The sequence below is a fragment of the Zosterops lateralis genome (assembly GCF_965231275.1).
Source record: "Zosterops lateralis genome assembly, chromosome: 7".
Taxonomy (NCBI): Eukaryota; Metazoa; Chordata; class Aves; order Passeriformes; family Zosteropidae; genus Zosterops; species Zosterops lateralis.
Genome location: NC_139767.1, coordinates 2,690,170 through 2,714,040, shown reverse-complemented (window position 1 = coordinate 2,714,040; position 23,871 = coordinate 2,690,170). Strand labels below are relative to the sequence as shown.

The window sequence follows — 23,871 nt, the reverse complement described above, 5'->3', positions numbered from 1 at the left end:
AGTCAGGTGTGTTTACAACTTAGTCCCATCATCACACTGACCTCTTCCTTACCCACAATTATCCTCCCTGCACATAAAAACCCTTTTGTGCAGGGCTCTAAGATTAAATGGGTACATTATGGCCTTTTGTGTATTTGGAGGGATTACCCTGCAGTGCTAGTTCTCCAAGTTTTAGCTTAGTAAGGGAAAACCAATGTCAAAATGCTCAGGACCTCAGGATCGTGGCCATCCCTCTCCTTGTTCATCTTCATTTTCCCTCTACCTTTTCATCCAGTGCTAGTTCACCAAGTTCAACTGGACTCTAATCTAAAAGAAATGGAAAAAATGAAGAGCAGCATCTCCAAAAGAAGCTGCAAAGACAGGAATGAAACTCTGGGTGGAGTGGGCCACTCACCTTTTCTGGAAGATTCTTCTTCAGTATTGAGAAATGTGTTTATTTTTATCTACAAACAGCACAGTGACTACCAGCCCCCCTCAGATTCAAGCCTCGAACTCTCTCCCCTGAAGTCAGTGGCTGTATTTACATGAATCATTAAAAAAAGGGAAGAGTTCTGCTGTCTCCAGCAAGTTCTCCTGCGCAGGGCGATGGGTGGGGGACTCAGTCACAGGCTGGTGCTTACGTCTGTGCTGCATATTTCACAGCAGAGCGGGAGGTTTGCTGACTCTCACCTCACATAGTTCCATGGCTACATCTTTTCCTAAATATAGGAAAAGCCTGGTAACTGCTGACATCAGGGGGTCCTGTTCCCAGTCAGCCCCTACCACCTCATCAGCTTTTAAACCCTGCAGATTTTACAATATTGCAAACTAGGAAATAGGGAGGTGGGGAAGGAAAGGCTCAGAGGTAAAAAAACACATAAATATAAAATGAAATAAGAATAATAAAGGTAAGGAAAGAATCTGAAAAAAGGTGGTTGATAGTGACGTAAAATGTTTTATTAAGAAAAATAAAGTCTGGGGAGGATGGAAAAGAGCCCTCTGCTCCTGCATATGCTCTGCAGTGCTGTGAATCATGGGCATTGCTGTCAGACTTCTTGAAACTCTTGATAATATGTAACTCGTAGAGAAATTAGTGTGAGCAAGGGGTATTGATGAGCACAGGAACAAGACCTGCACTGAGCCTACCTTGAGACATCCTGCTTGTCTGCCATGTGTGCCTGGAGGGGTTTGTGCTGGCCCCATGAGCAGGGGGTTCTCTGGAAATGGAGCTTTCCCTGCACTGCTGCTGTTCAAGGAGCAACTTCTGCTGAGAAGAGCTGACAGTGTTTGACCTCTGATGTGTGTCTGGGTCAAACTGAGCCTATGGGTGACACCAGGGCTGCAGGGGAGCTGCCCAGGCCTCGCTGTCTCCTGCTGTGCCCACTCCATCCAAGCTGCAGCCTGGGCAGCTTCAGCAGGTACCTGAGGTGCTCATCAGCAGGGTATGCCCAGCATATTCCCGTTCAGTGTGGGAATGCTGGTGGGCAGCTCCAGTGAACTCCTTGGATATTTGAGCACAAGGCAGATTTCAGGACCTTTCTGGGCTTTCTGAGCCACTCACCAGCATTCCCAGTGTGTTTGCAGGTACTCCAGGGGAGCTCCTGCTCATCTGCACAGCAGAATTGGAGCCTAAGCCACTTTGTGCACCCTGTAATTCCCCTCTTTTGCCACAAACATAAAGTGCAAACTCCCTGATTACCCAAACTTGGGTGATTCCTGCACTGCATCTTGTCCAAGGAGGTAGGAAGGAAAACTGAAAATATTCGTGCAGTTGGGCAAGTTGGAGCCAAAGAGCTCTGTAAGAATGTGTGTGATTAGATCAGGACCAGTTGCTGTGTGTGAGCTCTCTCCCTGTTAGCACATCTGCCAGTTCATAAATGTCCATGGAAGCAAAAGGCTGCATCTGCCTTTAATTGGGACAGATAAACTGCAGGCAAGCCAAATTCCTAGGCATGCCTGCACATGTCTATACAGAGCTATAGTCTCTCTTGGTGATCTCATTTAAACATAGTCAAAATGATTAAAAGATGCCCTTCCCTTTTGTTTTGAAATGTAATTTTCCCTCAAAAAATAAATGGGATGTTCCTGACAGCTGTGCAGCACACTGTGTTAGTGTGTACCCAAGCAGATCACAAAGAGAATTAAGTATTGGGCAGGGTTAGTACTTAAAACTAAACTAATTGGTGTTCTGTCTGGAAATCCTGATTTATCAGAATTGAAATTATTTGGGAGAATAAGTATTCCCCTGAATTTAGAAAGAACCCAACAGGTTCAGCACTGCTGTGGTCTAAATTTGAAAGGTTATTTTCTGGATAGAAACAATGCTTGATTTGGCTCATATAAAAAAGCTGGATATCATTATTAAAAAAAAAAAAAAAAAAATTGAACCAAAACATCTTGAAAGTATTATGGCAGAGTCTTTTGGATAATTGCATTGTGAACATTTTAGAGATACAAAGCTTTACTTGAAGACAGATGCAAAAATATCAGGACCTTGACAACACCTCCAGGACAGGAAGAGCATTTTGCCACCAGTTCTAGGAGGCACAACCTCCCCATGCTGCTTTTGGGTGACCTGAGGGGCAGATGGGGCATGTCTGGGAATGGCAGCTGAGTTTCCAAATCCGAGGCCAACTCCCAATCACTGAGATAACACTGATCCCTACCCTTCCTCCCCCTCCATTCCCAAAAGGCTCACAGGAACTGCTGACCCTGTGGGTGCTGCTGGCTCCCTGCTGGCCAGACCACCCTTCTGGCTGTGTCCCAGACTGGCTGAATGGCCCTGGCTGGTTCCAGGCTCTCATCACTCCTCCTCCAACTCTTTCACCTAAGGAGGAATGGGAAAATGCACGTTTAAAGCTACCCATGGTCACTGGAGTTACAGATACCAAAGCAGTGTTTCATGGAGGGATTGATCCTTTCCAAACCTGCCCTCCAGGTGGGTTTCACAGATCTTCTATTTCTCTTAATTCAAACAAAAAGGAAATTTTTTCTCTTCATACCAACCAGCACTACTTTGGAGAGGTGGAACACTGTGTATGCCAACAATGTTCCCCATACAAGTTGCTCATCCATTTTCAAAAGGGGAGAGAAGATGATTCCAAGCAAGGAGGAGGTTGGCTGAGAGAACCTCCTGAGGTCTTCTCCAACCTGAATTTTCATTGTGATCCCTTGGATGTGAGAAATGGTTTGGGCTTTATTTTCATTCTTTAGGGAAGTACAGGTAGATCCTCTCACTTGTAGAAAGCCTTCTCAGGAACCATACTAGTTATTTTTTGTGACTTTGATGCAGAAGAAGAGTAGATGGGCAGCTGGCAAGAGGTTTGTTTATGACTGCAGTGGTGTCTGGACTTGCTCTGGTGTTTGTGTCTCCAAAGTCTGACTCAAACCCAGTTCAAGCCAATGGAAAGAATCCCAGCAGTTTAACAGATATAAAGCTGCCACTCTGGGAAGGATAAACTTCTGGTAACACATCCTTTCATAAATCTCTCCTCTTTCTGACGTGCTGCTGACTCTTCTTGGGCAGGGGTTTTGCTGGTGGTTACTGGGGCATGCACAAACACATTTCATCCTGCTGCTGCTGCCCAGATGACGCTGCACCATGGCAACAGATTCTGGCACCAGTGCTGTACCCTCTGCACACACCAAATAAATGCTCTGCCCTCCCCTTGGGCAGTGCCTGGGCCTCTGTGCCTCCATTTGCTGTCCCCTTGCCTTTGCTTTGAGATCACAGAATGGTTTGGGATGGAAGAGGACTTGAAGCCCATCTTGTTCCATGGACAGGGACGCCTCCCAGAGCCGAGGTTGCTCTAAACCCATCCACCCATGTGGCTCCATCTCTATCTCTGTCTATATGTCTTTGGCTGCCTAAATCTGTTTGTTCTCATGCTGCTGAGATCCTATGGAGGGCACCCATGGCCTCCATGGTGTCTCCCTTTCCTAATCCAAGTCCAACAAAATACACTTAAATTTATTATCACTCTGAAAAGCCGCTGTTCTCCCCAGGAGTGAGGACAAGGCTTACAGAGAGAGTGACACATTTCATCAGACCAAACAAGGTAGGCAAAACAGCCAAGTTCTTGCTCTGCCAGTCTTTCCTTGGGGCCTTTATTAAGAGATTTCTCCATAGTCTCTCCCCTGTGCAAGGACAGCTTCCCAATGGATGTGTCCGCAAGGTCTGCGATTTGCAAGGCAAAGAAATGGTTTTGATAACCCATAACTTGCTTAACAAGGACTCTCCACACAAAAATGGTTGCTTGTCTTCAAAGGAATGCTTCTGGAGAGCTACTTTGTGGCCAGTCACTCAACGGCACTGATCCTCATTAGACCAGAAAAGTACATGCTTTCCCTCCAGGAAGAGTATGTAAGTGTTGGAATTTCTAACGCTAGAGATGATTGAAACTGAGCAGTTTGAAATGGTAATTTTTCCTACAGCTGAAATTTAAAAGATGACAGCTTTCTTTCCCGTGTCCATTCTCATTATTTATCAGAACTTAGGCTGTGATTTACATCCCTAACAAGTAAAATGGATAAGCCAGGCTCCTTCCAGGCCACTGCATCCCATCTCCTTTGCCTGCTGCTGCTCCAGCCTTTACCAAACACCTGCACTGCCACCTTCTGCCTGTCTCACATCTCACAGCTGAATTTCCACCACACTTCGGGGATTTTTTTTGCTCATCCTGCCGAATTCAGGATGTATGTCCTAGGAAACCTTGGAACACAAAGAAGAAACCACACGTGCATATGCACAATCAATATGGTTTGTAAATTGATTGGTTTTTTCCTAGCTGGTCTCTATTAATTGCCCTATGCTTACTTCCTAGCTTTCATTTGGAGGAAGGGAACTCTCCAGTGCTGCTTCCCATGACCCAAAAATATTAAAATATTTTGCCCAGAGAAGCTGTGGCTGCTCCATCTCTGGAAGTGTTCCAGGTTAAGTTGGATGGGGCTTGGAGCAACCTGGGAGGGTGGAAGGTGTCACTGCCCATGGCAAGGTGTGGTACATCTTTAAGGTCTCTTCTAAACCATCCTGTGGTTCTAGGAAAAGAAATCTGAGTTAAGCATAATAATGGCTTATAAATGAAAACAAAAACAAAAACAAAAACAAAAGCCAAAAACAAAAACAAAAAAAACAAAAACAAAAACAAAAGCCAAAAACAAAAACAAAAAAACAAAAACAAAAACAAAGGTTCCTTTTCTCTTTGTTTCTTTTCTGATGAAATATTAGCTAAAGGCAATGTCAGGTTGAGGAGGAAAATAAGTATCTGAAAGCCAAGTGAACCCAGATGTCCTTTAAACCCTCTCACATCACTCATTTTAAAGAATTCTTGGTATTTTTCCTTTCCTGATTGAAGGAAGGGATACCAAAATCACCCTCTACTTAGAAGAAGAAATATTCTTAGTGAACATGCTAATCCCTGCAGCAGCCACCCTCAGGCCAAGTGGCACTTCCAAGCAGGAGCAGAGGCCCTGGCCCCAGCCCTGGAAGAGAGATGAGCTCGGCACCGTCTCCTGGAAAGCACCAGGGTCATTACTGAATGTCTAAACCCCAACCTTTAACAGAAAGCCAGTTCTTGCAGGCTGGAGTGACTCGATGCATGCAAGAAAAGGTTGGGAATATTTCCCCTGCATTGTAAACAGGATTTTTCCCATGCTGAGGGAACAGTGGCATCTGGTGTTCGCTGGGCTCTCCTACAGCCACTGCTGGAACATTCCCTGGGCACGGGCAGGGTTTGGCTCCCCAGTGGCACCTGGGACATGCAGGATGCCCAAGACGTATCCTCAAATATCGGGTGGTCTCAGGTATTATGGTTTTCTCTCACCCGAGATTCCAAGGTTGGTGGTTCTGGTGGGCTCGAGGGAGCGCTTTTCCCTCCTGACCTCTGAAGGATTTAGGTCTGGCGCGGCACAAGAATGATGAGGACTCTCAAGGTCTTGGTTTTCTTGGTTTCTCGCGTTGTTTATTAATTCTTATCTTACAATTCTCTGTGTCTGGCCAAGATGTTCACAGGAGCCTGGACACGAGGTGACTCCCCCCGTGATGGGAGGTCACTCTACTTTTATTCAGATAACTACATACTTATTATTTACCATTTCATACCAATGCCTATCACCTATACTGAGTCATTTCTACTTTGCCCCAATCCTGTCAAACCACCTTGTGCCCAAATCACTACAGAAAATGGATGCCAAGGGAGAAGAACAACTCAGGGCACCACCCTAAAATCTCCATCTTGCACCCTTGCATCTACATTCCAAAAATCCCAAAACTACAAAATCTTCCACACCTTGATAGACTACACTACTGTCTGTCATACATTTGTGACTTGTAATTCTTCTCTCTGTTAGAAGTTTTTCACACGGACTAAAATCAAAGCCTGTGTCCTCCTGGGCTCTGTGCCAGGGAAACCCCCCTGCACAGACCCCAGACCCTCTTTCTTGGGTCCCAGGCCTCTCTACTGAGGTCTGTGACCATTCAGGGCGCCCAGAGGGATGCCCTGGACTCCAACAGGGTGGGGGGTCTCAACCCATCTGAACGGCAGCTGGAGGCCTGGGTGGTGCATCAAGTCCCAAACTGCTTCTAGTGAAGAAGGGAATCGCTCTGTCGGGACAGGAATTCCAGGACCGTTGTGCATCTCCCTGGTATTTTCTATGGAATTCAGAAAAGGCAAATTCTCTCTGCATTTTGCTAACTGACATACAGGTTAATGGTCTCCTATCCCGAGTGCAGGAAAGGACATTTCCTACGGAGGTGGACAGAATGACCAACTTGAGTTTGGATCTATATGGAAACAATTTCTGCCGGTTTCTATCATTTTTCAGGTTGCAGATTTTCCAAAGGTTTGCATCCTTCTACTTCACCAAAAGCTGCTCCGCAATATTTTGAGGACACCCCATGACCAGTTTTATCTAAGTGCTGGGACTGACAGGCTTTTTTCTGCTCCTGTTGTGATCAGTCCATGAACACAAGTTCTGAGCCCCGTTACTCCTCCCTGAGTGTGGAAAGGAGCAGCTCTGCTCTGATCCTGCAATATTCCTGCTCCTCCTTGTGGCTGCACTCAGAAACTCAGCGTTTTATTTCAGCACCTAAACTCACTCAGAGATCCTGATTATTTGTCCCTTTTGGGCAATCTGCCCTATTAAGTTACAACAAAATGCATTTTGGTGCCTTCAGAACCAGTTTGACAGCTGTGACAGCGAGGGGCGGCTCTGCAAGGGCACTGTGAACGCTAAAAGGATTTCTCTTCTTGCCTCCCAGGCTTCCAAACTCAGCAGGTGATTCTCAATAACAGGTAGCACTGTGACAATGTGCCAAGGGCTGGCTTTTGGGGGGTGTCAGGCACTCCTCAGAATATGGATCGCTCTGTTCCGCCACGATTTGTTCAAATCAAACCCTGGATTTGTCGTGCACCCAAGTTTATTTTCTATAAAAACACGGGAGGTTTTCCAAAGGGCAGATGGACTCCTGCTAGAAAAAAATAAATCAGTAGGAAATGGGTACCTAATGCCAAATCCCACTGAAATTAAATTTGATCCCCATCATCTCCTACAAAGACTTTGGTCTTAGACGGGCAAATGAAACTCCTGTAAGTCAACAGGCAATTTAAAGTGTGTGGAGAACAAGCTGCAGAGGCTCTGCAAATATCCCAACCCTTTTGCCATCAGCAGTCAACATAAACATTGTTACCTGAATAGGTTCACAGAGAGAATAAGAAAGGCTGGTTTTGTAATGTTTTCTTTATTAAACTCGGCTTTCACTGCTGTTCTGAGTTGATAAAAATGTTTCCCAGGAAGACTGACAAACAAAAATAGTTCATAAATATATATATATTTTAAAACATTGTAGGTATAAACAAATAAAAGCTCTGGTTTGCTACTTTGGGAGGCCCTGTGTGACCAGCATTTTCAACTGGCCAATTAGCAGCATGTGTGTTCATCAGCAAAGAACTTCCACTTGTTTTTAAATTATCAAATCCAGTGTTTTAAAAATTATTGCTCATTATCAGACAAAACCCCAAGATAAAAAGGATGTTCATTATACCATGCCTGCTGGTAATGAGGATTTTTACACTGCCAGCACATGTAGCTTTGGGGGGGGGTTAGGCAATTAAGACCAAAACTTTTGAAAATAGATTGAGATGCTGGGCAACCAATGTTCCAGGAGCCAAATTCTCAGCAACTCTGAAGTTGGCACCCTTCTAAACTCTACCTTCTTTTAAGAAGCCAAGCTGAGCCCCCCTGACACAAGCATCCCTGAGCCACTAATGGCTGGGATGGAGCGCCCAGCTGTGACACTGCTCCAAGGCTTTGCTGCTGGAACTAAATCCTGCCCTGGAAAGAGGCTCCTGCTTCTCTCCCAGATCCCCTGGGACCTGCCTGGAGGGCTGGGCTGATGAAGAGGACGGGTGCACGGAGCTGTAGAGAAGAGCACAGGGATATTTTTCCTCTCTGGCTGCTCCTCCCGGCTGGCAGCTCAGGGGAGGGGACAGCGGCAGGTACCAGCGGGAGGCGGAAAGGTGGATTTCCCGTCACCTCTGCAGTTGCTGGCAGCAATGCCTGGCACGGCAGGTGCTCCCCGTGCCCACTGCACACACTTGGGGCCGGCGAGTCCCCCCGGGGCACTTCTCACCCCGGGGCCGGGTCCATCGCCCGCCTGCCCGTGCCCGGCCGGGGCTCGCCCCGCTCCATCCGCTTCTCCTTCTCCTTCTCCGCAGGGAAACCAACTCTCGGCGCTGCCCCCGGGCACAGGGGCGGGCCCGGAGCGCTGCCGTGTCACCGCCCGGGCACATGGCTCAGGGCACCGCGGCCGGGCCGCTCCGCAGGGCCCCGGGGCTCCCGTCCGCCCGCTCCCCGCGGGGCCGCTTCGGGTACGCGGCGCTGGCCACCCTGAAGAACTCCTCGGCGGCGTCCAGGGCGATGAGGCGGTCCTGCCGGGCAAAGGGGATCGGGGTCACTGCGGGGTGTGCCGGGCACGTCCCTGCCCGGGGCCCTCCCCCCAAGGTGGGCATCTCTTCCCAGCCCGTGTGCGGGATGCCAGAGCATCCATTGGCAGCGGGGCGTGGAGTTCATGGTGCTGCAACACTGACACTGCCCTGGGGACTGAATAGCCAAGCGCCAAGCGCAACATTGTTGGGAAAGATGGGACAGGAAGGGCTTTGCGGGTATGATTGCCTGGCAAGAAATACTGGAGAGGTAAACTCCTACATAACACGGATCGTATCTGAGCATCCTCTGCTCTCCTCCCCTCCCCTCCGAGCTCCCTGCAGAACTGGATGGTGGGTGGGAAAATTGTGGGAATTTTCTTGTTTTAAGGTTAGGGTGAATGAAACTTAGGGGATGTTGCTTTTTAAGTTTTATTCTGAAATTTATTATCTTAAACTATTACAAACTCACGAGATGTGAGCTTTCTTTAACAAGCTGAGAAAGTGAGTTAAAATGGTGTCTATTTAAAGCTATTTAAGTCTTAATTATTTAATAAACAGTTGATATCTATATTATTTACACTCCTAATCTAATTATGATTACTTGAAACTTGTAATGAGGATATTTTTACTTAATTAGAGAAAGCCACCCAGATTTGTGAAGAAGAAGGTGTAAAAGGATAACTAATTGACATTTCAAGTTCTCTATTTTGGCTCTTGTATATTACTATACACTAAAATATTAAATTTTTCACTCGGTGAGATTACACAATACTATTCCTTAAATACACATACACTGTTTCTGTGCTATCACTTAATTCTGGAAGCCTTTCCTAAGGTCTTAGGTCAAATGAGGTGTTCACTTGATGGTTGGCACCCTTCAGCTGAGAAAGGCTGACATTTTTAGCCCTCAGAGCTCCAGCAGAAGAGGGGTCACAGTACTCACCACCACAAAGAGGTAGCGCTCGGAAAGCTCCCAGCTGGTGGGGAAGATGTTGGTCTCCTCCGAGAGCTTTAACAGGATGTCCCTGGCCTTGCTCATGTTCTGAGAGTCGCTGATGATGCTGAGTTTGGTCACTGACAAGAGGGAATCTGCTTCCTTCTGGAAACCTGGGAGGGAGATGTTGCAGAAATAAACATGAGAGCAGGGTCATCCCTGAGCCCTTCAGGCTCTTGGAAGGTTCCTTATTTGTGAAAGCATTTCCCACACTCCCAGCAGGTGTTTCCAAATAGGGAAAGAGATGCAGTTTACCTCTAGACATTTTAGGAAGTTTACCTGGATTTTTCCATACCCTGCTGGCAGTGACTGGCTCAGGGCCAAGAGAGAAGCATCTATTGGATCTTGGCACTGTTCTTCAAACCCTGTATCTCTCTCTACTGGTAGCAAGCCAGGTAATCCCTCCTAAAACATTCAGTATTTAGGAAGGAGAGCTAAGGAAGTAAAAAGGGCTTTTTTGGAGTGTTTTTAGCAAGGTGTCAGAAGTTTTCTCAGACACCTGTGCACGGCTTTATAATTTGTTTTCTGTAACGTTTGTTATTTTGTTATTTTTCCTATTAAACCTTTTGCTTTACAAAACACCTCTGAAGAGCAGTCTCACTCATTAACTAAGCCACTTCTCTGCAAACGCTGGACCCTCAGAGATTGATACATTTACACCTGGTTTATAAGACTCTGGCCAGGGGCTAACCTGCATCATTTATTCCCCCTCCACCCTGGGCAGCTGCATCCCTACTTCCTAAAACAAACCAGCATTCCCTCAGGCAGGCTGTGGGACAGGTATAAACTTGCTGGTGGGGAAAATAAATCACCAAAATAGTCACAGCGAGTTCGGTGCTGGTTTTCCTGAGAAAAGGTGTGTGAACATGCAGGACGCAGGGTGCTGATTCAGCTCTTCCATGCTCCTGATGCTGCCAGAGCTTTCAGGGCTGGTGGGGTTCCCTAAATCAGGTAACAGGGATAAAACCTGTGGCAGTGATGAACACCAGGCTGATTGTTCCTGTAGCAGCCAGCAGCGATTACAGGAAGGGTATGCAGGGAAGGAAAGGTGCAGGAGAGTGAATGCAGGGGTCTTTAAATGCAATGGCTACCATTGACTCTTTGTTCTGCTCCAGGGGGCTGGTGGTGATGCATCTCATAACATGAAAACATCATAACATGAAAACAGTTATGGGGTAAGAGTGGGGGGCTTATGGTTAAAGCAGAGGCCTGGCTAACAGAAGGTTTCACTTCTGGTTGCACATTCAGCTTCACTAAGGCCAAATGATCCCTGGCCTTGAGCTTCCCCAGCCTTTGCAAAACATCTCTGGAGCCACTGTGGATGTGAGAGGGATGTGGGAGAGCCTTTGCCAGCCTGCAGTGAGAGATGGAAGGATACCAAGTGATCCCTCCCAAGCCTGGCCTGCACAGGCTGTGTCAGCACCTGGGTGGAGATGAGGACTGACACCTGGTTATGGATTTATGATTTATGATGTTCCTCCCACCCGACTGCCAGAATAGCAGGTAGGGCAGGAGTGGCTGAGATACCCATCTCTGGCTCCCACTGAGGGTATCCTAGAATAGATTCAGTCATCCTCCTCTCATCAGCCACCAACCACCTCCAGAGCACGATGGCAGCCACCAGCTGATGTGCTGGCACATCCCCAGTGTCACATGCTGTGTGCCAGGCATTGGGAAACCCCACCACACCCACCACCACTTGGGAACAGCAGTAGGAGGGGTTCTGTGCAGCAATTCCACCTGCTGAAAGAATATTTCACATCCACTTGGGAGCAAACAAGGTGAGTGGCTTAGCCCTGATCAGCTGCCATTGGCTATGGAGATGAAATAGATGTATCTGTGTTCCCATCTGGAAGGAATATGCATTCCTTCCTGCTTATCTTGTTTAGAAAAACCCAGGGTGAACTCCCACTGCAAGGTTTCCACGAGGAAGCTGGAAATGGATGAGTGTGGTGTTATTATGGGCTGGGAAGGTGCTGGTGGCTCATGGGTTCTGACGTGCCTGCAGACACGGTGTCTCTGTCCCCTCCCTGCCCCAGCCCTGGGGAGCCTCACATACCATGCGGGACACCTGAGAGCAGCGCTCAAAAACCTACTTTCACCTCCCTCCTCTCCAGCCTGATTTTGTGGAGCGGTTCCCATCCTCAGCCATGGTGGGATCCCACATTCAGAACCACTGGAATTCCATCCCTGTGGCCTCCAGCTCACCTAAATCCTCCAAGATGTGTTTCCACCTGCTCCTCACTTCCTTCCGGGTCTGCCGTAAGGTATAAATGTCATAGTTGAGCTTCTGCCACTCCTGCAAAGTAAAGGGATGAGAGACACTCAGGCATTGGAAACTGCTGCTCTTCAAGGAATTTCAGCTTTGAGGAAGGGAGCCAGAGGTGCAGAGCTGGTGTGGGCACTGAGCTATGAGGTGGTGGGTGTGAAGGTCGATGACCAGGCTGCTGTTGCCTCTGGAAGAAATTACACTGACCAACACAGAATGTTTAGCTTGACACTTGGCTCAGCATTTCTCTGTCTTCTTTGTTCAAAACGACTTCCAGTTTCCCTGAAATTACAGAATTTAGCTCAGGTGTTGCTGACAACTGCTCCTCAGCCAGACATGGAGCCCTGTTTGGCATGAACTGGAGCAGGCATGTGTTCAAAAGCACTAGAAAAAAAGAGAAATAGACGTTTTTAAAGATCAGGATACTCTTTTTTTTTATTAAAAGAGATGCACAGAGATGCACGTGGATGGATGAGGGCTGAACTGGAGTCATCTGATATGATAACCCTTATCATATCAGCTGCCAGTTGCTGCAGTTAATGCCTCACTTCACTGTCCAGCTGAAATCCACTGGACCCCCAGCTCTAGAGCTGGATAATGGGACACTGGGCAAGAGGAAAAGGTTTGGAGTTATTTATTAAAGTCACACCAGCACATTTAAACACAACTGCACAAGTTTCATGGTGGGCTTGGCAGTGCTGGACTCGATGATATCAGATGACTTTTCCAACCTGAATGATTCCATGACTCCATAAGCATGCATTCCTGTGTTCTGCAAGAAAAGCAGGAGCACTTGTCCTCAGCCCTTCCTAGCTGAGTTTAATCAATGCACACACTGCCAAGGGTGCATTTTTAGAAGCAGCCCAACAGCAGGGTCACAACATCACCTGATAACTTCCTTCCAGTTAACAACCTTAATTAATCTCATTTCTCAGCGAGGGATTACCTAGATGGACTCCTGAAGAATAAACAGGTGTTAATCTGTGCTGTCACCCTGAGATTTTCCTACAGGCCACGCTGGGTTCAGAGCAGAAAAACAACACCCACACAGGTCAGCCGTGTGGGTTAGAAATCCCACTGTTTTCTGGTACTTGGTCCAAAAGCTGACCTGATTCCATAAAGATTTGAAGATTCCTTAGTGGGTTTTTTTTCCCTGAATGTGGCTGACATGCCACGACTGCAGAGATTTAAAGCCAAGCCTGTTTTCCTGCTGATCAGCACTGGCTGCAGGAAGCCCTGGGAGATTACACTTTGGAAAATGCAGCCAGCAGGGTTAAGACAGTGGTGACTTCAGGTCAGGAGAGCAGGGGAACTGGTTCTGCCACGGCCACTGGCTCCCAGAAAACAAAATCCCCCTCCAGAGGCACATTTCCCTCTCTCCTCAAGTGGCACTTGAGAAGAGCTTTGCTGTTTGCACAGCAGAGTGCCTGGCTGCCAGCACAAGGCACCAGGACAGCCCCACACCAGGGGAATGAGGCAGGGGCAGGACTCTCCTCTCCCATGACACCAGCTCAGAGCTGGGAACTGAGCCCCTCTGGGTGGGAAAGAAAAGAGAGGGGGGGTTATTGTGTTAAAGCTTTGTGGGAAGTTTATTGAAAACTTGGGTGTTTTTAGAAAGAGGCTGAAAAACTGTGTGATGCCTTGGTCCCCACAGGCAGGGGCTCCCTGGAAACGCCTCAGCCCTCTGTGACCCCCCGGCAGGGGCAGAAAGGAGAGGGAGCCAGTCTGGGCATGCTGCTGGGGAGGAGCTGCCTGTCTCTGCCCTCCCATGGAGATAAACAAGGCTTCAGTGCAGACAATCCACCCAGCCAGCCACTGGGATCCCAGGCTGTGGAATTAGGGAGCTGGGGCACTGGTAAAGATGCTCCTCTCCACAAAATGTGGCCTCCTGGCACCCAGCAACAGCTTTTGTGGGGGAATTTACTCTGTGGTATGAGCCAGACTCTTCACTAAGCACAGCCAGCAGTGCTTAGCATGCAGAGAAGCTGCTCCTGATTTTCTCTGGATTAACAGCAGTGTGTTTTCCTTTGTCTGTTTTTGTTTTAAGAGAATCTAGGTTATGGCTTTCTTGTACATCACAGTGTCTGAGTTGTGTTATGGAAGTGAATATGGTGAATATTCAGTCCCAGGGGAGCTCTGACAGGGTCCTGCTGATGGAGGATTTGGAGAGTGTGTAAAGGAATGATTTTGGTACACAAAATGATGCTAAACTGTGCTGCTGGGTGGGACCTCTTGTTCTGGTGGGGGTTCTTTTGCCTGAGCATGGAGCTGAATAGGTTTAGATTTCTGTAGAAAGCTGGGAGGAGGATGCTCCCAGCCATGGAAAAGGAATTAGGGAAGCAGAGATTATCAGGATGACGTTGGGCTGAGCCCTCAAAGGGACTCTTGCCCTGCTCTCCATCAGCCTCAGAAACCACCGGATTTTCCCAGGCAATTCCTGGCAGCAGAGAGATCTGAGCTGCCATGGGCTGTCCCCTATGTGCCTTTAATGAGGGAATAAACTCAAGAGCATCTTTCCACACCCAGAATTATTCTAGAAAGCATCTCCCTTGAGCTACAGAGCCGAGGAAGAGCAAAGCTTGCCCTGCCCATGCACAGGCAAGGACAACACCAGAGGCTTTGGCCAGGGAGTTCCCATCCCGTGAGTCACCAGGAGGTTTGGAGGGGCCGGGGCATCACGGGGCTCCTCACCAAACCCCTCTCCCTTGGGAAGTCAGCTGCAACTCCTGGGGCTGGGAGGAGGCACAGGGAGAGACAAACACCCAGCGTGGGATGTTTCTGGGACATCCCAGCCATGCACTCATATGCAAGCATTTAGGAAATGGACTTTTTTGCCAAAATCTGAGTTAACCACAGGAAAGCAAAGCAGGTTGCAGTTCCCAGCCCTGGTTTTTGCTGCCAGTTTTGCCCTTTAAACCCACAGAGCAAGGCACAACAGATACCAGTGGTGCCTGGAGAAAACACTGAGTGTGTGAGTTAAGAATATCCCAGGAGCAGCAGGGAAACCCCATTGCCTCCCTTCTCTACGTGCTCAGTCCTTCAAATGTTTACCTGGAAAACTTCCCCAGACTCTCTAGCGTGAAACACTCAATCTGCAAATGCCAAATGCCATGGAATAAGCCAGGCAACATAACTCAGAGCTCTGGGAAAAAATGTGCCAAGAGAACAGGCAGCACTGTCCAGCTTCTCATCCCTGATCATATGAAAGTTTCCTAATTGCTAGGGAGCTTTCTTCATCTTGCCAGAACAATCCTCAACCAAATCCAGTGCCTTTATTCTCTTAAAAGCAATTAAGGTCATCAGTCTGTTCAAAAGTTATTTTAGAAACGAGGTCAAAACAGAGTTATCAGGGAAAGACTGCAAAATATCAGTCCAGGCAGGTACCAGGGATGCTCTTGCTCTGGCTCCACTGGAAGCAGCTGAACAAATATAAACTATAGACCAACATCTCAGAATAAACTTAAACTGGATTCAATTTAAGAGAGGCATGCAGACATTAAGAGGGTCAGGTCTGGGCTGCCCAGCCAGCATCCCCAGCCCTGGATAAATCCCATCACCTCTCTTATGCCCCAGTAACAGCTGGTCACCATTCTGACCTTCTCTGTAACCTGTTTAGAAAAGAATAATCCCGTAGGAGAGCAGCAGGAGAAAGAAAAATAGGCCTTGCAAGCTCATTAATGGGCTTTTCAGGGGGATCATGCCAGCGTTGCTCTGCCAGCCAGGCCCCTGGCAGGGATGCAGGCTGAGGAATTGCCTTTGCTATGGGGTTTCTGATCCCACCTTTCCCTAGGGAATAAGCCAAGAGAAGAGAGAAATGCTGCATTTACAGCAGGACATGAGAACAGGGATTTTCCTCAGTCACCATGCAAAATGCCACCTTTGGTTTCTGTTCCCAGAGCAGTGGCACAGCTGCCCTAGCCCTGGCTCCTTCTCTGAGGCTCCTTCTCTGCAGCCAGGGTTGGTGCAGAGCTCTCTGCCCACGGCTGGGTAACTCCAGCAGAGTTACCTGGTTTCTGCAGGGCCACCCCAGAGTGGATCTAATGGAGGGGACTCTGTGCACCTCACACTCATTAGCCCAGCCACAACCCCAGTGCAGCCCTTGCTGCCCATTTCACCACCAGATCTCAGATTTATTTTACCCTACAATGCTTAACGATGTTGCAGAACCAGAGTAGGGAAAAAACCTCCCATTTTTCCCATATTTGAAACATGTGCCCAGACTTCAAAAACTGTGATGACAGCTCTGATCTTCAAAGGCTGCCTCTGCTTGACCAGCCCCTTAGGCCAGCCCCTCAGCAATGGCTTTCCTGGTTTTCTCTGTGCAAGCTAAGGACACACTGAGTTTGGGCTGGAGCTGCCAAATTTCCCAGAGCAGAGCTGCTGGAGGAAGACACAGCTCCACATGGATCAGGTGTGGGTCCTGCCCCATGCTGGGGGCAAAGTACTGACCCCAAGGGAGGCACCAACCTTGCCAAGATGGTGCTATACAGATATGGAGACCAACCTGCTCTTTGGGATCCTTCCAAAGGCCTGTGCTGGGAAATCCCTGAGATACAGGTGGGGCATGGCAAAACACACAGTGAGTGCACTGCACACCAGAATTTCTTTGCTAAATGAAGGAGCAGAAATGCAGGAAGTTCTCCTTTCAGTCAGTTTTAACCACAGGAGGAAAAAGATCTATGGTTTTGTAACACTTGTGTACCACACAAAAACTGTTCCTCCATCCTCTGTCCTGCAGTACCCACAGGCTCACCCTGGGGGTTTTGGGAGCAGAGCAGCCCTCAAAGCAGATGATGGCTTTTGCAGGCCAGTGTTGTTCTGCAATTAGACTTTTTTTCCTCTCTTTGAGCTGAAGTCTCATTAGGAGGGGAGGGCACTGAAATCTGGCCTAGTTTTAAAATGCTTGCTGGAGTAAGGAGAGATTTTGGCACCAGGGGCCAAGCACAGGAATGTTGGCTTTGCTGTCCAAGCCCCTCCCTGTCCTGCCACCCAGGCAGAGCTGCAGCTGGAGCTGCAGAAGCTTGCTGGGCTGCCCTGTGGTGCCTCAGTTTCCCAGCTGTCAGAGGGGACAGCAGAGCCACTGCCTATCCTGGGCTGCAAAGGGCAGGAGCCCCACTCAAAGCAAGTGTGAACTGGCTTTCCTCAAAACTTTCCTCTCTGTTGTCCTGATGTTGTGCTCCTCAGGCTTTTTATGGATTTCACTGCAATGGATGAAAAAGCAGAGTTTGTGACCCTACCTTTGCTATTGGCAGGAAGCCCCGTGAGTTTTGGGCTTTCCCTTTCCACTGGCAGGCACAGGACCTGCTCAGACCCGCTAAAAACCCCACAGACACATTGCAGGCAGGGGAAAGGGCAGGATTTAGGACAGGCAGGCACACTGGGTTTAGGACATGTAGGGGCAGGAATATTTTCCTGCTCAGCCATAATTGATGCCTCTCCCTGCCCCCTGAACAAGGTGACACACCAACACCTGTGCACCAGTGCTGTCCTTGTTTCCCTCAGCCACTTTGGGATGGATGAGGCTCCCTGGCTTCTCTCAGACAAGCAGCTGAAGGCAGAGGGAGCAGCAGTGAGGAGGGAAGAGATCTCCAGTTAGAGCCATAAAGGTCACATGCCACCATGAAAATGTGGTTACAAAACCATCCATTGTGAACACCATGATTAAATCAAACTCACCAGAAAACAACCCCATTAAATGGGGGTTCTGGCCAACTGCATACAAGGATTCCATTACATCTTTTAGCTGATTACAACTTGTAATTTTGATTTCTCTGGAGTTTAAGGCTCCTTGTAAAGCTGTGCTGGCTTTTGGTTTAGGGAGACTAGCACAGAAGAAACAGTTACACTTCTGCAGACTTTTGGATGAAGCAGGATTATGCTGAAGTTAAATACGAAGCCTCCAGGCTTCCCTGCAAACGTTCTGGAGTCATGAAAGCAATCAGAGAGCAGAAAAATGTGTCACTGTTTGCTACAGCCTGTTCCTAATCAGGCCACCGCAATCTCCTTTGCGCTGAAATGCCTTAGCAAAGAAAATCAGGGCTGCAAAACAGCCTTTATGTAACAGCCATGATTTCTCCCTTCCCACCAAGAGCCCTGCCAGTTCCCTGCTTCCTGATAATTGCTGTGCATCCCCCTGGAGGAGGATTTCACTTGGCACATCCCCGGAGTGGCAGCAGACCTCTGGGCGCTGCCGGGGCCGTGCCAATGTCAGCCTGGCCTTGGAAAGGACAGGGCAGGGAAATATCCAGCCAAAACAGCAGCCTGGGCAGGCAGGGAATGGGGCCTGTGCTCCAGAACACGGTTGGGGCTTGTGGGGCTTGCAGGGCATCATTCCCAAGCGTGTTCCAGCTGCCATGATTGCCTGGGAAACCTCCCTGCAATCTCCCTGCTTCCTGATACATGAGAAACAAATGCTTCCTGTCCACTGTAAAGCATCTTCCTCATGTTCTTCCCATTCTCTGTCACTTCTCTTCCTCCTCTCAGTTTCCTTCCCTGAGAAGTCCTTTTGTCCCTGGTCTCCATCTCAAGTCTACCTTGTGTCTTTTCCCACACCCCTGCAGGTAGGCAGCCCATTACTGACCTCTGACTTCCTTGGTTTTTAAGTGTCAGCTGCTGCATTCCTCACACCTCTATGGAAAGCACACAACCTTTGGTTTGGGCTGACCAAAGATGTAGAGAAAATAGAGAATTCTGAAGGGGATGGGGAGTGAGGGGAGAAAAGATTCTGGAGGCAGTTTATGCTCAGTGGGGTAATGCCCTCAATGGGAGGGCACTGAAAGAATCCAAGCCAAGGAGAACATGGAGATTCTCACAAAAGAGGGAGATGGACCCAAGGGTACCATGGAGATGAGAAACACAGCACACGTCAGGGCAGCTCCTCCTGGACCAGGTGCTGGAGATACCCCCAAGCTTCCCAGGGATGAGATGGCCACAGAGACATGCACACCAGGTGTAGGATAAAATCTGGAGGGTGATGGGACAGGTGGGAGGACCTGGTGCCTACACTGGGGGACTTTGGGGTCTCTACAGCAGCTTAATTGAAGGGAGGGCATTGATCTGCTGGTGTCAGCACAGAGGAGCCCACCAAGGTGATCAGAGGGATGGAGCAGCTCTGCTATGAGGGAAGGCTGGGAGAATTGGGATTGTTCAGCCTGGAGAAGACTCCAGGGTGACCTAATGGCAGCCCTCCAGTGTCTAAAGGGAATCCTATAGGAAAGATGGGGCAAAACTACAAAAGCCTGGAGTGACAGGACAAGAAGAAATGGCTTTAGGTTTAGACAAGATATTAGGATAAGCATCCTCCCTGTGAGGGTGGTGATGCCCTAGCACAGGGTGCCCAGAGAAGCTGTGGCTGCCCCTGGATCCCTGGAAGTGTCCAGGGCCAGGCTGGGGACTTGGAGCACTCTGGGCTAGTGGAAGGTGTCCCTGCCCATGGCAGGGGGTGGCACTGGATGGGCTTTAAGGTCTCTTCCATCCCAAAGCATTCTGTGATTAACCACGGAGGGCCAAACCCTGTGGGGTGAGGAGTGCCCTGGCCCCAGCCCTGCCCCACCTCGGAGTCCTTGTCCAGCTGGTTCCTGACCACGATCATGTTGTAGAGCACACGGTCGTCGTCGGCCTCGGTGTGGGTCACGTCGTGGGGGGTGCTCCACAGGTTCTGCTCCTCATCCCGCGCCAGGGTGGCCCCGAAGGACGCGTAGGGGTTGTTGTTACTGCAGAGAGAGAGGGGCAGCAGCCTCAGCCCCGAGCTGGCCCTGCTGCCTTCCCCTGCCCACTGCCGGGCCCTCCCCTCTCCCAGCCCGGGGCTGCGGGCACAGGGAGGGAGGGAGGAGAGCAGGGGGAATGGGGAACCAGAGGTTTTTTTCCCAGCAAACATCCTGACCGTGGTCCAAACCAAACCATGCGATGCCCACAAGGTGCCCCCATGCAGCAGCTCCGGCCTCAGAGCTGCAGTGATGTGCTGAGCTGTGCCACAACAGACAAGGCATGGATATTATATTCAGCCCCATCTTATTCTGGCAATGGAAATGTCCTTAGCCTTCTAATGAGCACCAGGATTTATTTGCTTAGCAAAGCTGAGCATCATCATCTGGGAAGGCTCCCCACAGAGGTGTGGAGCTTTTCTCTGCACTGGGGCAGTTCTGTGTTTTATGGCTTTATATTGCTATTGGGATGTGTAATTTTTTAACAAGGACACTTCTGCTAAGAGAACTATTAGCAGGGGATTTCCATAAAGTGTCTAATCAAGATGTCCAGCCACTTGAGCAGAGCAGTACATGTGGATAACTATTTTTGGGCTTACCACCCTCTGGCAATCCCTGCTCATTCCTTGTCAGAACAACCCACTGTTTATTTTGCTTGCTACCCAAACACCATTCCTTTCCCAAGGAACCCATCCAGGTAACACTATGGGTGCCACGGCACCAGGCCATAAAAAGATGCTAAAAGGAGCTCCAGCACACTGAGAAACAGAAAAAAACTAATTCCCATCAGCATTCCAGCAGGAAGGTTAATTAGACTTCCAACAAACCGAAAACCTGAGCAACAGGTAATAAGGGGAAAGATAATCTGCTATAATCTCTCATTAAAGACAAGCAAACAAGGTAACTGGGAGGGTGTGGAGGGGCACAAGCGTTTTGCAATGGCAGAGCAGACAGGGAGGGAGGGAGCACTCAGGAGCCAGCTGTGCCATCAGCAGGAGTTCACTCCCACCCTGCTTTCCACAGCTTCTTCCCACTCAGGCATTTACCAGTATGCTTAACATTTGACTTATTTAAAACACTGGTATTTAGCAATAGCACTGCCACACCTGAGCTTTTCTGAGCCACTCCCTCCTCTCACAGCTCGAAAGGCACTTCCCAGAACATTCCCATTTCCAAATCACAGCATGGAGCATCCTGTAAGGCATGTGGCAGTGCCCAGGAGTCAGCAAATCCATACCAGCACGGAGAGCTCTGCCAACAGCTCCTCCAAGCAACATTGCAAAGGAAGAAATGGGAGGGAGAAGAGAAGCAGGTGAACAGCAGTGGCTTTGCAGGTTAAGGAATCTCCATGGGGCCAGAAGGGACAGGGACCATTTCACATTGTGGATTTTATCCAGAAAATGGTGAGCACCAATGCTTAATCAATGGATTTCTGCTCCAGGGGGCTTTCAGTTCATATTAAATGTTGGCATTTGGAGCCCAAATATTTCCTTTATTTCCATCCTGAGTGCACCATCCAGCCAGACCCCACCTTCACACAGCAAGAGACAACCAAGCAGCCTGGATGCTTTGCAGCACCAGCTCCCAAACCTAAAACTCGAGTAAAGGAGCTGAAATCTCAAGCAATTCATTCACTTTAAACAGCACTGCAGTAAAAACACAGCAAGACCCCCACTATGAAATAAGAGGCCAGAGCCCCCCGGGAAGGGGCAGGATTAGGCTGTGAGGGACAGCGATGAGGCTGTGAGGTTAATTATGCTAGCACACGTGGATAAGAGCAGGTGCCTCTCGAATTCCCAGAATTTACAGAGCCTTTCCTTCTTAGGGCCAGCAATAATTGGATCCACTAAAGCGAGGGGCCAGGTGAGGGACAGCCACCGTGGCCAGGGGGCGGCAGGAGTAGCCTCTGCCCGTGTGTGCTCGACTGCCGGGAGGTTAATGCCAATTTCCTGGGCTGGAGGCCCCATGCTTGGGGATTAACCGGTTATTATTTAGGTAACTGCTTTAGCAGTGCGGAATCAGGACGTTTGCAGCCGTGTGTCCCCAGCCCCGCTGTTGGCTGACACCGATGCCGGGAGCATCCCACAGCCCCCCGAGAGGCGCCTGTGGCAGAGAGGGCACAGGGATGGTGGCACAGGGATGGCACGGCCCTGCTCCCCCGGGGCTGGGACACACTCTGCGGGCCGGCCAGGCATCGGGGAGGGAGGGAGGGAGGGAGAGCCGCCCAAAACACGGCTGCTTTCCCACATGCAAACCCTCCTGAGGTGCTCGCACGGCTCGTCTCCGCGGCACGGGGCAATGTGTTGGCCCAGCAGCCCCGGCCCCACGCGGTGCGCACAAAGCAGATGGGAGCGATCAGGAGAGCGGGAGCCGCTCCCCAGGGATCAGCGCACGCAGCTCTCGCTGAGGGCCGGCTCGGCCCCGGCCGTGTGTGCATCGCCATCCCCTCCCCGCATCCCTGAACGGAGCCCGCCTGGAGCGGGGGGGTTCACCTGGGAAAGGGAAAGCTCCAGAGAGACCTGAGAGCCCTCCCAGTGCCTAAAGGGGAGAGTGGCTTTTTACTGGGGCAGATAGTGAGAGGACAAGGGGGAACAGTCTTAAACTAAACGAGGAAAGGTTAGGAAGAAATTCTTCCCTGTGAGGGAGGCAAGACCCTGGCACAGGGTGCCCAGAGAAGCTGTGGCTGCCCCATCCTGGGATATGTTCCAGGCCAGGTTGGATGGGGCTTGGAGCACCCTGGGATAGTGGAGGGTGTCCCTGCAGGGCCTGCAGGTGACACTGGATGATGTTTAATGCCCCTTCCATCCCAGTCCAATCTGGGATTCTGTGACCCCGGCGTGCGAACAGAGCTCTGCACAGCCCCGAGCTGCCCGGCAGTGCGACCTGACCCCTCGGCTGAGAATGCAGGGCCCCCCTTTTTGTTCAGCTCCTCTATTGAACTCGCACCGCGGAGAGACAAGCGCTGGCCGGGGCGCACCGAGGGCAGGGCGGGCAGGGCTCCCGCGGGCACCGCCGGCTGTCAGGGGGACCCGGCCCTGCGGGCGGAAAGGGAGCGGGGAGCGGCTCCATCCCGCCGGGGATGATCCCTCCGGAGCCCCGGGCGCTCTGGCAGGGGATGGATGGATGGATGCATGCATGCATGCATGCATGCCCAGCTCGGGCGGCGGTGACAGAGCGGGGAAGGGCCCGGGCCGGGTCTCACCTGAGCAGGGGCTCCTTCTCGGCCACCGCCGCCTCCCCGCCGCAGCAGCCGCAGCAGCCGAGCGATCGCAGCCAGGCCCGCAGCCCCATCGGCGCCGCCGGAGAGCCGGGCAGGGCGGGCCCCGCCGCCTCCCCTGTCTGTCCCCGCCCCAGCGGGGCCGGCCCGGGCTCCGCACCACCCCCCGCCCCGCCCGGCCCTGCCCTGCCGTGATCGGCCCCGCCCGGCACGGTCCTGGCGGAGCGCGGCCGCTGCGGCAGCTCAGGGACGGGGCTTCTGCATCCTCCTCGAACCGCCCTCCCGCATCTTCCTCCTGCACGTTCCTGCACCCTCCTGCCTCACCCCCCTGCACTCTCCTGGATCCCGAAATGCCCTTCTGCATCCTTCCAAACCCTCCTGTACCCTCTGTAGCATCTTTCCCTGCCTTTTTGCATCCTGACGGGCCCTCCTCCACCCTGCTGCATCCTCCTGCACATCCTGCATCCTCACACTCCCTTCCACACCCTGCTGCGCTGTCTCTCACCCTGCTGTGCCCTCCTGCACTCTCCTCGATGCCACATTGCATTTGCAGCCTCCAGCCCCCGTGCTCCCGCTGAACAGACCATCACTGGCCATCATAGCACGGCCAGAATTCAAGAATCCCCCTTTTCCAACCCTCTGCACCAGCTACACTTCCAGGCCTGTTCCCACTTGGCTTTTGGGACACAGGGCTGTGATCCTGGGAGCTGCAATGTGAAATGGGCAGGGGGGGATGGACTTGGCTGTCTCCTAGTGCAGAGGCTTTTGAGGAAGAAGAGAAGAGC

The 23,871-nt window shown here is 50.4% G+C and overlaps 1 protein-coding gene across 1 annotated transcript; it reads right to left on the bottom strand.

The window, feature by feature from the left end:
- Positions 1-8,771: 8,771 nt before the first annotated feature.
- On the bottom strand, positions 8,772-23,160 carry MREG (melanoregulin; the record flags this gene model as incomplete). Its single annotated transcript, XM_083865677.1, has 5 exons — positions 8,772-8,906; positions 9,847-10,010; positions 12,106-12,196; positions 19,719-19,878; positions 23,072-23,160. The coding sequence occupies 5 exons, from the start codon at positions 23,158-23,160 to the stop codon at positions 8,772-8,774; spliced, it is 639 nt and encodes a 212-aa protein (XP_083721803.1).
- Between the last annotated feature and the right edge of the window lie 711 nt (positions 23,161-23,871).